Source organism: Rhopilema esculentum, chromosome 9 (assembly GCF_057945365.1).
Source record: "Rhopilema esculentum isolate cy_ngs chromosome 9, ASM5794536v1, whole genome shotgun sequence".
NCBI classification, from domain to species: domain Eukaryota; kingdom Metazoa; phylum Cnidaria; class Scyphozoa; order Rhizostomeae; family Rhizostomatidae; genus Rhopilema; species Rhopilema esculentum.
In genome coordinates this window covers 11,207,740-11,223,211 of record NC_142823.1, presented here as the reverse complement: position 1 = coordinate 11,223,211, position 15,472 = coordinate 11,207,740, and the positions used below count along the sequence as shown (strand labels likewise).

Sequence of the window (15,472 nt, the reverse complement as noted above, 5' to 3'; positions counted from 1 at the left end):
TTGGTGCACTTACAAGACGAAACTTCCTCCTCCACCAAATCAAGCAAATCTGGTAAGATTCGTGATTCCTTCTATTGGATTCTATCTATAACAAGTTAAGTAATGATGGCTTAAATCTAGTTTCTGTTGATTTTCAAATCAATGATACTTTCCCTTTCCCATACCTCATTTGTAGCTTAATCCTGATAAAAAATTATTAATTTTTTATATATTTATATAAATAAAGGTTGTATAAAATAAGCATTATTTTTGTTCATTGCATCAAGCTTTTTATCTCTATATCACCCAAACGTGCTTGCTTGGATTTAATTCGAAATTTTTAAATCAGATTGATTTGTTAAAACAGATGCCTGCTGTAAATGCGAAAAAGAATCTGAGTTGACTTTATCAGATTCTTCTGCAAGTGATATAGATTATGACGCGGACGATGAGCAAGAAGAAAAATTTGGTGAGAGAAATGACTTTATCTTTGGCTCAGAAAATGGATTGCCATCATAACAAGTATTAAAGACCATTTGGATAAAGGTAGTTCCATGGCAAATTATCAGTGGCGTCACAGCCTTATTGTACTGTAATAATCCTGTAGTAAATCTGCGCAGGCAAAAGAAGCTATAAAAAAAATTATGTACAATGCTCCTGGGTCCCCTAGGCGTCAGCACCCACTGGAATGCAGAAGATGCAGATGTTGTTGTGACGCCTGTGCAAATTGTTCTCTCAACTTATTCACTTGATAAAGTAAATGTAACCATTTTGGAAGCAAATTAATTTAATCAACAAAGCAGTAACTTTAATGTTAATCAGCAATGTTATTAAACTGCATCAAATCAAATTTTAGGAAATTATTTGTAAAGGCTTTTTTATTTGATCAACATCTTTAACACAAGGTTGAGCTTTACTACATTACCAATTAAGTTTTTTAGGCAGATATGAGTCCAGGGCCGTTGGAACAGGAGGGGGAAGCATCCAACGGCACAGGAATATCTCCTCTTAGAGGAATAGACATTACAAAATCAACCAAAATTTAACCTCTGTTTGCTAATATATTTTATTTAAGGTACAGCTGCTAATGAAACTTATGATGCAGACGATGAACTGGATCACTCTTCAAGTAGTTCAGGTTTAATACAGATTGGACATGATTGAACCATTCCACCAGGTACTTTTTGGACATTTTAAGGCTCAAGTGTGTTGTTCAATATCTATCGTATGACAACAGTAACAGTTAAGCTTGACACAATGAGATCAACAGTTTGGAGGAGGAGGGGGAAGAAATAGACAGGGAATATGTTCGAACAGTTATATCAAAATTAGCATTTATTTAAAATAACAGTCAAATTTCCTACATTTCTGAAAATTTGGGAAGCTTGAAAACACAGTTTTTCCGCTTCCTAAACAAATTTTTTAATTTCTTGCAGATTCTTCTGCTAAAGAAGAAAGAGACTTTTCCAAGTCTACATGGACATGCGACTCAGAAAGGAGTCCCTTTAATGTTGGTTGGTGACAAATGCAAAAGGAAAAACTGAAACGAAAACGAATCTTGGACAATAATGCAGCGAATAAAAAAAAAGACGATAGGATTTAGGAAGCGCCTCTAGGCATTAGTGGCGAATATTAATTTCGCCAACCCAAATTCGCCGACCGTTGTACGCTAAAGACTAGAACAAATTTCCAGCCATGTGTGATTAATTTTCTCCTGGATGAGTAAAAAAAAGAATATTTGTATGACAAGGAAACTGTTTGCGGGGGATCAGGATTTTTTGTCGGTGTAGGTATAAATTATGAAAAATTCATAACATTTAAAAGTTTACTGTAGTTGATTCATCAAATATTAAAGGTTCGTCAGATTATATCCGTGGGTCTAATTTGAATATGGAAACCAGGGTTGCTTGAGTAGATGCTTTCTGAATGCATGTCATACAATTCCTTTGGGTATTATTTTAATTGTAGAAAGAACGTATCACCAAATTTTTTGGCAATTATGGCTTTACTGAAAATGTTAATGATAACGTCGATGATGACCATAATGGTGATTGTTCCTGTTATAACAATGTTTTGTGTTATCTCTTAATTATCCTCTGCGCAAATGGCCTACTCACAAAATAAAATATCAACATGATATCAAGCAGCGAGCACATGAAGCTGTCCACTTCTCACGACTTTAAAAAGATACATCTCGTGCCATATCAGGAAGATGTCTATATTTCTGTGTTCATTTTTATAAATTTTCTGCCAAGTAGCTTTTGTTAAAAGCAGTCATGCAACAACTATAATCATACAAATAGTGGATTGTCAATACATGTATATCTGTAGTAAATGCCAACGAGGGAAGACTTTTGTAAAGCAATTTGGCAGGAAAAAGCACATGGTAATTGTGAGAAGAAGCGATCGTCAAAATTTTCACATTTGGCAATTAGCCTCACTGGAAGTGTTTTTCATGTAATTTCTAAAAATATTTCTTTCAATCATTAATATGCAACTTTGATATGTTTATGCTTATCGATCATAAGGTTTAAGTCATGGGCATAGCAGATGTTAGACGTATAGGTGGGCTAAATATGTAAGGAACTTGCTGAATATCATAATGTCATCAGTATAGAACTATCGGAATAAAGCCTGAATGTGATAGCTTTTTCTGCAGCTATAGACAACAACCCCCTCCCAGCCCCTTTATCTCCTACGCCTATGGTTTTAGGATTATTGGACAGAGCTAGACATTTTGTTTGTGTGGTCATTTATTCATGTAGTTGTGTGAAGTAGGTTCATTATGAAGGAGTGGCAGTACATGAAATATTTTCACAGCTCAGCGGGCTGTCAACATTGGTTTCTGGCATTAAACAGACAAGCAACTAAAAAGCTGAAATGTGGCTTTGTGATTGGTCCAAACCAAAAAATACAGTATAGAAGAAGGTATATGCCGTATATATATAGCTTGAAAACCTATACATCATATTTTGGTTGTGGCTCTAGAGTGGAGATTCTGGTTTTGATGCCTATCCGGTTGCAGGTGTATTTTTGGCAAAATACCTTGTTACACCATCTTACAGAGTCACAGAAAAACCACATCAACTTTGAGTAGCAATAAACTAGAGTATCTGTGTTTTAGCAGCCAATTTTATTTGCATGTCCTTGCAAATGGAATCAGAGTTATGTAATAGATGTTGCAGTACCAAAGGCTACATATTTAGACTTCTATACACAAGATGCTAAGACAAGATCAAGGATAAAGAAAACAATTTGCTGAATTGTCGTTCATCTACGATGATAGAAATGGAGTTTTTAAATATAATTTCTATTTCTGACATGTCCTGCGTTGGATATCTCTGTTTAAGGCTCATTTAATTTAATTTTATTCATTAAATTTTTACAAAGCAAAAAACACTGTTGGCTTTATACAGTCAATCATCTGAGAATTTGGGTCATGATAAATTGTAGCAGGACTATGCAGAATTTTAGTATCACGCCAAATGAGGCAAAAAATGTTGAGGAAGCAACAAGAAATCAGTCTACTTCCACTGCCTGGTACCAGCAAATGTTAAGCAGAATTACTGGCTCTTCCATTCACAGTGTACTGCACACAAATGTAAAAAGCCGTTCAAAGTCACTTGTGAAAATAAATTTGGATGAAGGTATTGTGCAGCTCTATACCCCTCCAATTTAATGGGAGGGGAAAATGAAAGTACAACAAGCAATTTGTATAATGCTTTTGAATAGATCGCAGGCAGTCAAACCGGCCTAGCTCCAGTGTAAACACCTACATCTTGTGTTCAATCACTTAGACTTAATACAATTTTGATTCTCTAAGGACATTTAAAATGAAGTTTTTCACAATACATGGCAATATCTCCCCCTGTTCAATGTTCCACACAATTGTTTTTGAAAAAGGAAAAAAAACAATACAACTTAAGGTAGCAGATAACCATTAGGTGAAAATTTTTTATTTAAAGCATTAATTATTTCACTTGCATCTAAATTAAAGTTAATTACTCAAGAAGGGGTTGTTCATAAAGATTATGCAAAACAATTAATTAGTTACACTTGAAGAATCATGATAAGAGAAAAATATGGGTACTCTTCTAACAAGGATAAAATATGAACCACAACCTACCTAGCTATAAAACCTTTCATGGTGAACCAAAAAACATTATCAAGACGTATTATATTGTTGTAAAAATTAAAAAATTATAAATGCGGCTTATTTTACAGAGTTTAAGAATGCCAAACTACAGGCTGATACCTACAATGGTTATGTTGCAATTCTTTTTAAACATAAAACTAGGGTCAAATCAAAGTTTTTACTAATCTAATGGGCATGAGACTGATAAACATTGCCTTCATTTGCCATGTCAGTGTCCTGGAATCCCTTTCTAATGGCCCTCATGTTTTTTCTTCTTTTTTGACATTTTTTTAAACTTTCTCCGCAAGTTCTTTAATCCAGCAGCATCAGCAGCAATAGGACTCTGCCCCCTTTTGCGTCATGATTTTTCGCGCAATGCACGATGGGAAGAGAATGCGGACACAGCGCAGGGCATTCGCGAGTGAACACACTGAAAAACTTTACGCTCTCCGAGAACAAAGTTATTAAATCGATGATGGTTGCTACTGAAGTTGTTTTTTTGAACGAGGATGATGTGCCAGGTGCAAAACTGTTAAAGAAGCCATCAGAGTGCAGTGTAACAGAGCTGACAAGATGGCTGGAGTGTCGTGGAGCAACAAAGAGTGGCAAAAAAAAGTCCTAATCAAAAGAGTCAAAGGTTGTCTGAAAATCAAGATGAAAATTGATCCCAAGATTGATGGTGGTAAATGGTACGAAGCGAAAGCTAGCAAACTTGAAGCTGCAGATTCACCTATAAAGCCAAGTAAAGAGGATACATTGTCAGAGTCTAGTTGGAACGATTTTCCTTTCAGAAATATCCCACCAATGTTTAATTATGGAAACATTTATTATTATCTGATTGAGTCTGTTCCTATGGTTGCTGACGCTTTTGGGAATGATAGTAGCAGTGATTCAGATTATGGAGAAAAAGAAAGAATTCCAAGTTGCAACAGCAAAACCATTGAAAAAAGGAAGTAACCTGCTAAAAAGCAAATTTTTAGAAGATGTTCAAGACAATGAAGGTTATGACAGCTATGCGCTGCGAGCACACATTCATCATTCAATGAAGAAAGAGCTGCCATTGCGTACACAGATTGCCTTGAGCAAGTCAAGTGGATTTGTTAAGTCAGCCTCCTGTATTTGTGTTGCAAAGTCATTAGGGAGGTGTGCCCATGTTGCAGCCTTACTGCTGTTTCTTAATGATTATATAACAAAGAATACTTGCCATGTTGAAGTACCAAAAACATCTTTGTCATGTAATTGGAATAAAGGAAAAAGAAGGAACAAGAACCCAATGGAGCTGCACAAAGCCATTTACAATTCTCCGAAAGAGAAGGTGGAAACATATTACCAGGATCCTAGGCCTTCAAACTGAGCTGAAAATAGTCCAGTAAAATACTTGCACTTTGCATCATCTTTAAGAATAGCTTTGCATTCCATCAGTTGTGGGCATGTTTGTACATCAGTATTCATGTAAGAACTTCCAAATATTTTCATTTCATTTCGTAGCACCATATTTTCAACTTTTGCACCTAGTTCATATTTGCTGTAAACAGTCTGTGTTTCTTTATCACAGTGGCTTGGGCTACTGCCCTCCTTCTCTGCCTCTATGTCTGAATTGTGTCGACTTCCTGAATCCCAGGGGTTTTCGTCTAGCAAGACTACAGATTCTTCTACAGATTCGCAGTTAATTTTTCTTTTGGCTGCTGCCATCTCAAGTTCAGGCATCTCATTCCTTTTTCGACTTTTAGAATTCTGCCGTCTTAAAGACCTTGCAAACAACGAATCAACCTGTGACTCAGACAGTGTCGCGGTTATTGGGTCTGGATTTTCAGCAGTAGGACCTTTCCTTCCAATGAAATGTTGTGTGCAGATGTAAGTGTCCTTTTTAATCTGGTCTAATGAATAAAAATCTTTCCTCCCGCATGAATGTTGCCATCGCTTTGCCTTCTCTGTCCTCTCGTTTTCTTGCTAATTTTCCCATTCAGACATGTTAGGTTTGATACGACCAGGCTTTGGAAATCGTATAAATGTTGTTTCATCTGAAAGTACCCCAGCAACAATGCTTGGTTGCTCCTTTAGGTCTGGAGACTGTCTTCTTGTTCATCGTCTACACGGTTACAGGTCTTTCTACGACACTCTAACACTAGGCCAAACATTGTTGTCCGCACTCCTTTCCAAGGATTCAGTGCGTGGATCAGGAAGAAACTATAAATAGAATCGGGGCACAGTCCTATTGCCATTTGATTGGTGAATGTACCAGCAGCAATCCCAAGCTTGGCAAGAACAAGGTTTAAATCTGTGATTCCATCTTTGTAATATAAAACTGCAGATGCAGTGATCATCTCAACAATGTTTCTTGCTGAAACCATTCTCTTTTAACATCTCTGCCATATATGCTTATTCAATAACTAATTTGAATTTTCTCAATGACTCATCTCTCCAATAAATTATCACTACTGAGGTCTTTAAAGATTGGTGTCACAACTTCTTTTATTGCTTTTGGCACGGATATCCTTTCTTTTGTTGTATTTTTCTCAGTTATTTTGTCAGTCTGGAATTAACACCAGCTGTCTGCAGACCTCAAGTAAAACTTATGAAGATCTTCAGTACTTTCATTCTCTGAAATATGGTACAAGACAGCACCAACAGCTTTCTTCATTGCATAAAGTTGGCCAACATTTTGCCTAATTGCCAATTCATAATACTTCTGTATTGTGTTAATGACCTTATCAGTTAGTCTCCTTTTGCCAACAATTCTTTTTTCATGTGATAACTTCTGACCTAAGAAAGACTTTCGCAGATTTCTAAGGTGTCTGCCCATTGGCTTCTAGACATGCCCAGCACATTCCAGTTTTCTTATATCAAGAATATGAATTGCTGTCTCCATCTCCAGTATATCCAGTAAACCTAAGATTCAGAAAAGGAATTGATCTCCTGAATATCTCAACAGCCCCAGCAGATTCCATTGCCCAAAAGATCCCTTGTGATTCATTAGGCATTTATGGGCTGCTTTCCATACATCCAACTTTTCTGTTACTTTTAGCAGCTTCCATTTCTCACATGCTTTGCAAATCTCTGATTTAACCTGAAAATCAACACATTCTCCAGATTCTTTAGCAATTGCTGTTGCAATACCATTCAGAGAGATGCATGTCCATGTCTCTGCGAAGTTCTGTCTATCAAGACACTACAATTGACTTGACCTTCTCCATTGCTCTGATTTAGCAAAGATTTGTTATCTTTAGCAGCATTTTCATGCTGCAAACAGCTACTTCAGTGTGACATAGCTGTAGTAGTTTGACAGCATTATTATATGCTGGCTTTGACATTGGTGGAGGCATGTTAACAACATTGCTTAGTGTGTACTTAGATGCCAGGTGTACATAAGTGGGTACTTAGATGCCAGGCCCTGACCAAACTCCCTGAAGCTCATTATCATTCTGACATTGATTTCAAATGAATTTTGGCACAAAATAAAAATGACACGAAGGGTCACTCCTGGTCAATCGATTGAGAGTGAGTTTTTTAGAGCATGCGTCACCAAAACGAGGATAGTATGTAAAACAATAAGCATGAACAAAGCACATCAATGAAAAACAACACAATAATGCGAGATAGGACTAAGAAAACAAATTAAACAATCAGATAAAGAATTAAACTAGTAACTTGCCCTGTATTTGTTGCTTTATAACTGAAAAATACTGCTATCAATGGCGGTCTCGCATCTCACAACTGTAGCATTGACTATTAGATAACACGGAATTTAAATATCGTTTCCAAACTCACGATCCTTAACGAGCTAAGCGCCTTTGTGTTTTTATTCACTCTCCTTTTGCTTCATGATTGTATGAAGTGCAGCCTCAGTGATATTCAAAGGAGCTTGTTTTGAAATTTGCTGCATCACACCTGTGATTGCAAGACATCCTAGACTACTAGCCTCCTTTCATGACGGTTGAAAACGAGAATTGTATGTAAAGACAGCGCGGCGCCAGAAAAAATTGAGTGAGCTTGCAACAAAGGATGCTGACACGAGTGTCCCTTCTGGTCATTTCTATTCTGTGGCTTTGGCCTGGAAATAAATTTACTAGGGTTTATGATGTCATTTTCTCTCCCTTCCAATTACATTTTTGAAATGGCAATATCATGAAGTGGGAAACCCAATATCTTTCTCTCTAACAAGTTCTTGATTGTCAAAGCGGCTTTGGAAACAACATTACACTTGTAAGGATGCCATGCTTACAATAACAAAACCATCCCTTGCCTCATGATTTGTGGGGGTAGATGACTTGACTCTCTTTGAAGATCGGATAACTAGAAAGCTGCGTTTGTGATTTATTTTTGGTCTTTTGGGAATCTCTTGGGCGTAATTTTCCAAAATTTGGAGGCAGGACAAACTAGAAAATTTGAAAAATTCGTTTCAATGCTTTATATTCGGGGTAAAAGTTGGAGATATTTGAGAGAATATTTGTGAATCAGTTTAGCATAGATGACAGAGCATTTTCACTATAAATTATAAAATTCGGTTTTTTAATCATTTTATGACAACTTAACGGATAACTGCTACATTAAATCAGTAAAGAACAAATGTTCAATCACCAATCTGTCTGGTTTTTTTCTCTGTGAGGGTATCTTGGTTCGGATTAAATTTCTTTCATGTTAGATTCTGGTACTGCTTCTTTTCTTATGCTTGATTTATTGATTCATGTTCAGTTGTCATTTCCTTACCCTTCCTTTCTTTTAATGTAGGTGTTGACGTGATAGGTCTGGTACTCAGTCCTTGTACTTGTGCAGGTAGTGGAATTGTTTCTTCTGTTGTAGTTGGAATCTCTGTTGGTAGAACTTCCTCTCTTCTCCTGTCTATAAAAATTGTTGGAATGTACCTTTGTCTGATCTGTGTGCAGTGTCTTTTCCAAACTACATCCCGAATTTGGACTTCATAATTTCTTGGGCATAGTTTCATGAAATCTTGCAATAAATAATCAGTGCATTGATTTAATATATAAGTGTATACTATTCCTATAATTTCTCTGAAGTTGTTTAAGATTATCTTGGCACTATTTTGCAAATGTTTAATTTTCAAGTCTGTTATCTTCATGTTTAGTGAACCATAATTAAAACATAGCTACAATTAAAACAAGGTGTTACAGATCAATGAAGAAAATAAGGCCCGCATTATTTAAATGTATTTATTTTTTCAAAACGCAATGCAATATCAGCCAAATGCTCATATGTTGATTGGGTTGAGTGGATACTGTCATCATTCAATTGGTATTTTGTTTTGCCTGGCGCATTGTGAGCAGCTTCAATTTCTGCCAAAACTCCTTTGGACACCTACATATTTTGCTAAATCTGTGCTTTTTGTATATCTTCCCTGTTTCTAATAGACTAACCCCCTTACCCCTGCTTTGACGTTGGTTTACCAGCAATTCCTGATGGGCTCACTTGCACTAGCATGAAGTAAAGTTTGAGCATACCATGAGGTAAGAAAAGTCCCTAAAAGATATTTTGGTGGAAAAACCACAAATTGGTGCAGATTACAGAAGATTAATCAAAAGCAACTTGTATTCGTCAGCACAATACTATGACATCTTAAAGAAAGAAAACCTTCTTGGGCTTGATCCTGAGCCACTTGTGGCTACCCTTCTGTCAAGCGAAAGCCACATTAATCAGATACCAACTGCGGCTTGCAAGTTTTGAAATAATCCTGAAGGAAGTGTTTTGTCTTACCAACAGAGTTATTCTGTGGAATATGTTATTAATGATGAAACATGTACTGACTGCCCAGACCTTTCTTTAGAAACATCAGGAGACAGGTTTGAGAACCATTTTCTCTTTTACTTCACAGAACAAGCAAGCATTGTTAGATTCTTATGATGAAACTGAGGAAATTGTGACTGACGTCCATGATAAAACAGTTTCTCCATTCACAATGGAATTTTTAAATAAGAAAAGAATTACAGCCAGCAAATTTAGACTTGTTGCCAAATAATTGGCTATTTTAAGGTTCTTGTTAAACAACTAAGCTTAGGTAAATATGCAGCTACTATTTATGCACAGAACCTAAGGAAAACACAGTTAACTTGTTTCTGTCAAGGCAGATTATTAATACCAAATCTCCTTGGCTTGGGTGCAGCCCTGATCAAAAAGTTTGTTACTTATCCGAATTGTTTGGCCTTATCGAGATAAAGGTGGTAAAACTGGGACATTTTTGCAATGTTGGTTATCTTGAACTCAACCCCAACACTGGAGCAGACAATCTGAAAAGCAACCTTATTTACTTTTTCCAAGTTCAGTGTCAACTTGGCCTCACTGGGCTTCAACGATGCGAGTTCTGGAGCTGCATCAATGACAGCTTGTTTATTTGTCACCAAATAATTGTTGAGGAAAAATTCTGTCAAGAGGCAAAACCCACTAATTTTTGTAATAGGTTTTTAGCAAACATCGTTAGTAAGCAAGCATTGTAATTGTATACATTTGGTTAAATGACCGTAATGTAGAGAGTGGAATGCCTGAATCAAAAAAGTGATTTTCTTTTATCCTTTTAATTGCTCTCTCAACATGTATAAGAAGTTTGGCAATTAGTTTTGTTTCTTGCACATCCACTGGTTGAAATTCTGCCTGTTTTTGTAGAAAGGGAGGAATATTAAGAACTACTTCTTTTGTTTCAGTAAGTCCTCCACATCAAAACCTTTATCTGACATCACTGCATCACCTGGTTCTGGCAATTCCAATACTCCGCTCAAACTTGTTGTTTCTTGTGCTTCGTGTAAAGATACGACACAAAAATGCACCTTGAGGAGATTTTCCTATCAGCTCTTTCATTGCAGTGTTTGAGTTGTAGGATGAATAAAGTTGTGACTGATGAAGCAGGAGGTGATGGTGTCTCTACAAAAATTTCTAACAATCTTTTGGTGTGGTACAAAACTTGTAAATGGCTTTGAAAAAAGCAAACATTTAGTAAACTAAAGCTTTTCGTCTGATACTCTTCAGAGTTTAAAACGTCAGAACATAGATTGAAAACTCTATGCTAAGAAATAATACAAAAATTTATGTTAAGTCGATTATGACTCTTGTCACCGAAAACACCCTGCAAATTCCATGTGGCATATGCTTTTAGATGCACTGCCTTGTTGGCCAAATTGGCTGACTGTACAGGAATGAATACAATTAATTCACCCAAGTTGTTATCTTTCCACTAATTGGAGAAATATTCATTTGGAATGAATCTGCTACAATCACTACAAAAATTACTTGGAACATGCAACATTTTGCACTGTGCTTTTTTTATTTTTCCTTTGTTTTCCCAAACACTCCTACTTCTCTCCCCCTTTTCCCTGGATGATATTTCAGTTTCTTTGATTATCATTGCTGCTGAGCAGATTTCTGGTCCACTATCAAATTAACTTTCACTATCAATACGAACTTACATAAAACCTAATAAATACCATAATAGTCTAAACATCAAAATTGCAACTTTTATATGAAAACATATTTTAAAAGAATTGATAAAAAAACAAATTATTACCTATAAACTTGCATCTGTGAATCGCTTTGCAACTACACCGCAAAATGACAGAACAGTATGAAAGTCTCCCAATCTTATAACAAAGCTCTATTTAAAAGAATTATTTTTCCACCAGATTTGGCGGACTTTTGAAAAGATTGTTTGATCAAACACAAGTACAAGGTATTAAACTGCAAGCTCAATGGCTATCTTTAAACTCTGGAATAGAATGGCTAGCCTGCGTGCAGACTTTACTCTCTGTTGCAAAGAAGAACTAATACGAAACTTGTGCGAATTAGCATCAGATTTTGGGTTCTGAGACCTTGCACAATAAATCTTGTCTCTGTCTAAGTATTGTCTTTTAGCCAATTAGTATCTGGTTTGAGATTCTAAGGACCCAATCAAATTCAAGCACAATCATCGCTTGCTGATAAATCCGCAAGATACAAAACTATACAATTGTTCTGAAAACAGGAAAAACAATGGCCTTAATTTCATTCCACACATCCAGTCAACAGATATAACAACTGAGAGCTGGACTTTGCTTTTACACTGGTCATGATCACAAGATTGGGAATTTTCTGTAGAACGTTAGTCAACATGACTTGGAGGGGAACAAATTATCAGTGAGCATAGGCCTATCACCTCTGCACGCTTTGAATGTGAACAATCTACCCTGAGTGACAGAGATGACTTTTCTTGTTCCTCAAACAGCATTGTCCTTCGAATCTTTGATGGTTTTGTGTAAACTTCAACACGATATAGGCAAAGTCAATTTTGCTTGCATAAAACGGATGGTGATTGTGATCACTTTCCTTGAACAATAGCAATCCTGCATCAACAAAATCTGGTGACTTTCTTTTTTACAGATTGTATGGCGGAATATTTACAGGTAGTGCCTCCACAGATCTTTTCCTTTTTCACAAAAGGAAGCTGGCTCTTCTTCAAGAAAGGAGCTCTCTTTCTGAATTATGATCCTGGCAGTGATTAGGGTCTGATATTCTTGGAAATCATTAATGTCATAGACAAGAGTTGTGAAAGTTTCTTTAGCAAAACCCTTAGGAACTAGACTGTCAACTTTTATTGCAAGCCTAGCTAGATCAGATTCATAAGTAACAGTGGCCTAAACGCTACATGAATGACTAATCTAATCATTTCTGGGGATCTTGTTAGCTGTCTTACAGCCATTGAGAAGGATAGGGACTTTGGCGTTTGCACTTTACCTTTTGATGCAAGAAATATCATAACTAGACAGAGCCTTGTAACTTTGACATCAAGCTCTCCACAGAGTGATACACAGCTGTAGGTACATGGTTCATCAGAAAACCAAACAGTTCATGCAATAAAATTATACAGTGATGTAGGCACGATCTTAGAATCTGAAGTTATGTGAATGCAGTTGCTGGCTAATTTGAACAAAATCTTTTTGGTGCTTCTCTAATTGCCTTTCTTAGTTCCACGGAAACCATGTAGATATCCTTTGAATGAACAAATTGCCATTGGGCTCCACTTTTGCTGTTAAAGTTAAACTCACTTTCATCAAAGTCAAAATCTGATTCTGGCTCCATTTCCTGGGATAGCTTTTCAAGAAAAACAAATTTGCTTTGATTTCCTAGATGAGCCTTATGGAAAACAAGCTGTGGGAACTTTTTTTGCAACCTCGTCTTGAGATTGAAGGGACGATAATTTGATGGATCCATGGATTATACTTCATTGACTGTTTTCAGAAATAAATTATGAATTTTAGACATCCTGAGAATCTTCTTTCTCTTAAGCAACTTCTCTTCAATAACAAACTTGCAAAAATTGCCATAGAGAAGATCTTGTGCATCAGCCTTCTCAAATCGTGTGAGTGGTCTGCAATAATCAAGGTGACAATGTTGATGTTCCCAGACTTCAATGGCCACAAAGTCTCTTATAAGGAGGAGAATATTCTCATCTTTCTTTGCATCAGCTGTTCTGCGCAGTAACCGTCCATCAACTGTCCCAGCAAGAACTAATTTTGCTAGAGTCCTTTTTCCAGATCCCTATGAAACACATAAAGTAAGATTTTGAATAAATGTAAAATTAACCCAAAATGTGTACCAGCAAAATATTCTTTTTCAAAATGTACAAAATCTGTAGCTCTAAGTAGGAAAGGTGGGGGGGGGGATACCAGCGCAGTGGGTGCTGTGTAGCAGGATGGTATGCAGGAGGAGGATGTTGCTCCAGAGGAGGTTTTGAAGGAGGCTGCGAAGGATATCACTGCGGAGGAGGATGTCGTGTAGGATGAGGAGATGTTTTTTGGGATTGAAAAAGTATTTTGAGATGTTGTGTTTTGGGCATGCGCAGTAGATCCTATTGTGATGCGGATACAAGATTTGGCTTCAGGGTATTTGATTACCTATATGTACCAAGTTTCAAGTCAATCAGAGCAAATTGAGTTTGGCGCATGCGCAGTAGATCCTATGGTGATGCTGATACCAGATTTGGCATCAGGGTATTAGATCTCCTATAACTACCAAGTCTATGTGAATAATAGGTGGATCTGATTGGATTGTTTGAATGGGCGGGCTTCATATGAGAATGTGAATTATTGAATAGTCTGATTGAATAGTTGAATATTGCAATTCATAATTCGAAAATCGAAGTATATAGTGTTTGTGAATATGGTGTGCTCCACAAGAAATGTGAATGATGGAGGAATCTGATTGGTTTCGAATATTAGAACTCGAGCGCGCATAGACTGCTTTAAAATACTGAAACACAAGCAACAAGTCCGTTTTTGCAGCAAGCAAGAGCACAAGAAAGAACACAATTTTCAAGCAAGTTTAACAGGTGATTTACCATTACTTTCAACATTATTGCATTAAATATAGATGTTTCAGGTGCTTATACTTGTGTTTAATTACTTATAGCTGTTTTTTATCGTTTATAGCTGATTTTTTAATTACTTACAATAGCTTTAAGTGCTTATATTCTTTTTTAATGCATTTTTTCAAATTGATGCCCACCTGAAGCGAAAGAGGCTGGTCACCACGACTTGACACTTTTAAGTAAGGTACAGGGGTGTCGAGAGATGTCCCTTCAGGTGCCTTAGGTTATTGTGTTAGTGTACTTACAATTCTTAATACTGACCTTAGTCTATTGACTTTGTACACATGAGCATTGAATAGTCATCTTGATGCTATTTAAGAAACTTCCAGTAAGCCCTGGCCAAAGCTTTCTAAAATCTATAAATATTTTTATATCATATGCCCTTTTTATCATCTGCAATTTAGATGCACATTGATTTGATTTTTCTTATAAGGCTTGGTGATTGGTGCTCACACATTGGTGCAGTTCTGTTTAAAGTTGAAGCAGCTGTGCGCCTGGGGTATACCTATTCAGCTTGCACCTCAAAGCCATTTGAATGGAACAATGACTTTGCTAAAGTGATAGAAAGAGCACCTATAGAAGAGATAACTTTTTTTAAAAAAAGAACAACCCTGCCTCAGTTGAAAAAGCCCCCTCAAATGCTCCTTTCACAGTGGATGAACAGAAGGATTTTTTTACAAAGACTGTACAACTTCGAACCAAAGGAGCAACCTGTTGCACTAAGTATTTTTGAAAACTTTTCTACAACATTCCACCGTAAAGCCAATGTTAGAGAAGATCAATTTTGCCAAAATCACTAAAGAGCTTCTTTACCGAAGATGAGCTTAAATATGAGGAGAAAAGGGCAGATCTTTATGCCCAGAAACTTAGCAAGGCAGATATTCACTATATTGAGTCTGCTACAAGAAGCCAAAGCAAGTCACTGGTTTAGCATGAAATCAGGGTGGGAAGGATAACTGCCTCTTTGGTACATGACATCCTGCATTCGAAAATAGATAAGCCAGAAAAGTCTCTGG

At 36.6% G+C, this 15,472-nt stretch overlaps 1 protein-coding gene and 1 non-coding gene across 2 annotated transcripts; one reads left to right on the top strand and one right to left on the bottom strand.

Moving 5' to 3' along the window:
* Positions 1 to 4,496: 4,496 nt before the first annotated feature.
* On the top strand, positions 4,497 to 5,071 carry LOC135690404 (uncharacterized). Its single transcript, XR_016144065.1, has one exon. It is a non-coding gene; the product is annotated as an uncharacterized LOC135690404 (transcript).
* Positions 5,072 to 5,440: 369 nt separating this feature from the next.
* Positions 5,441 to 5,821, bottom strand: LOC148959650 (uncharacterized). Its single transcript, XM_089110265.1, has one exon. The coding sequence runs from the start codon at positions 5,819 to 5,821 to the stop codon at positions 5,441 to 5,443; it is 381 nt and encodes a 126-aa protein (XP_088966391.1).
* Between the last annotated feature and the right edge of the window lie 9,651 nt (positions 5,822 to 15,472).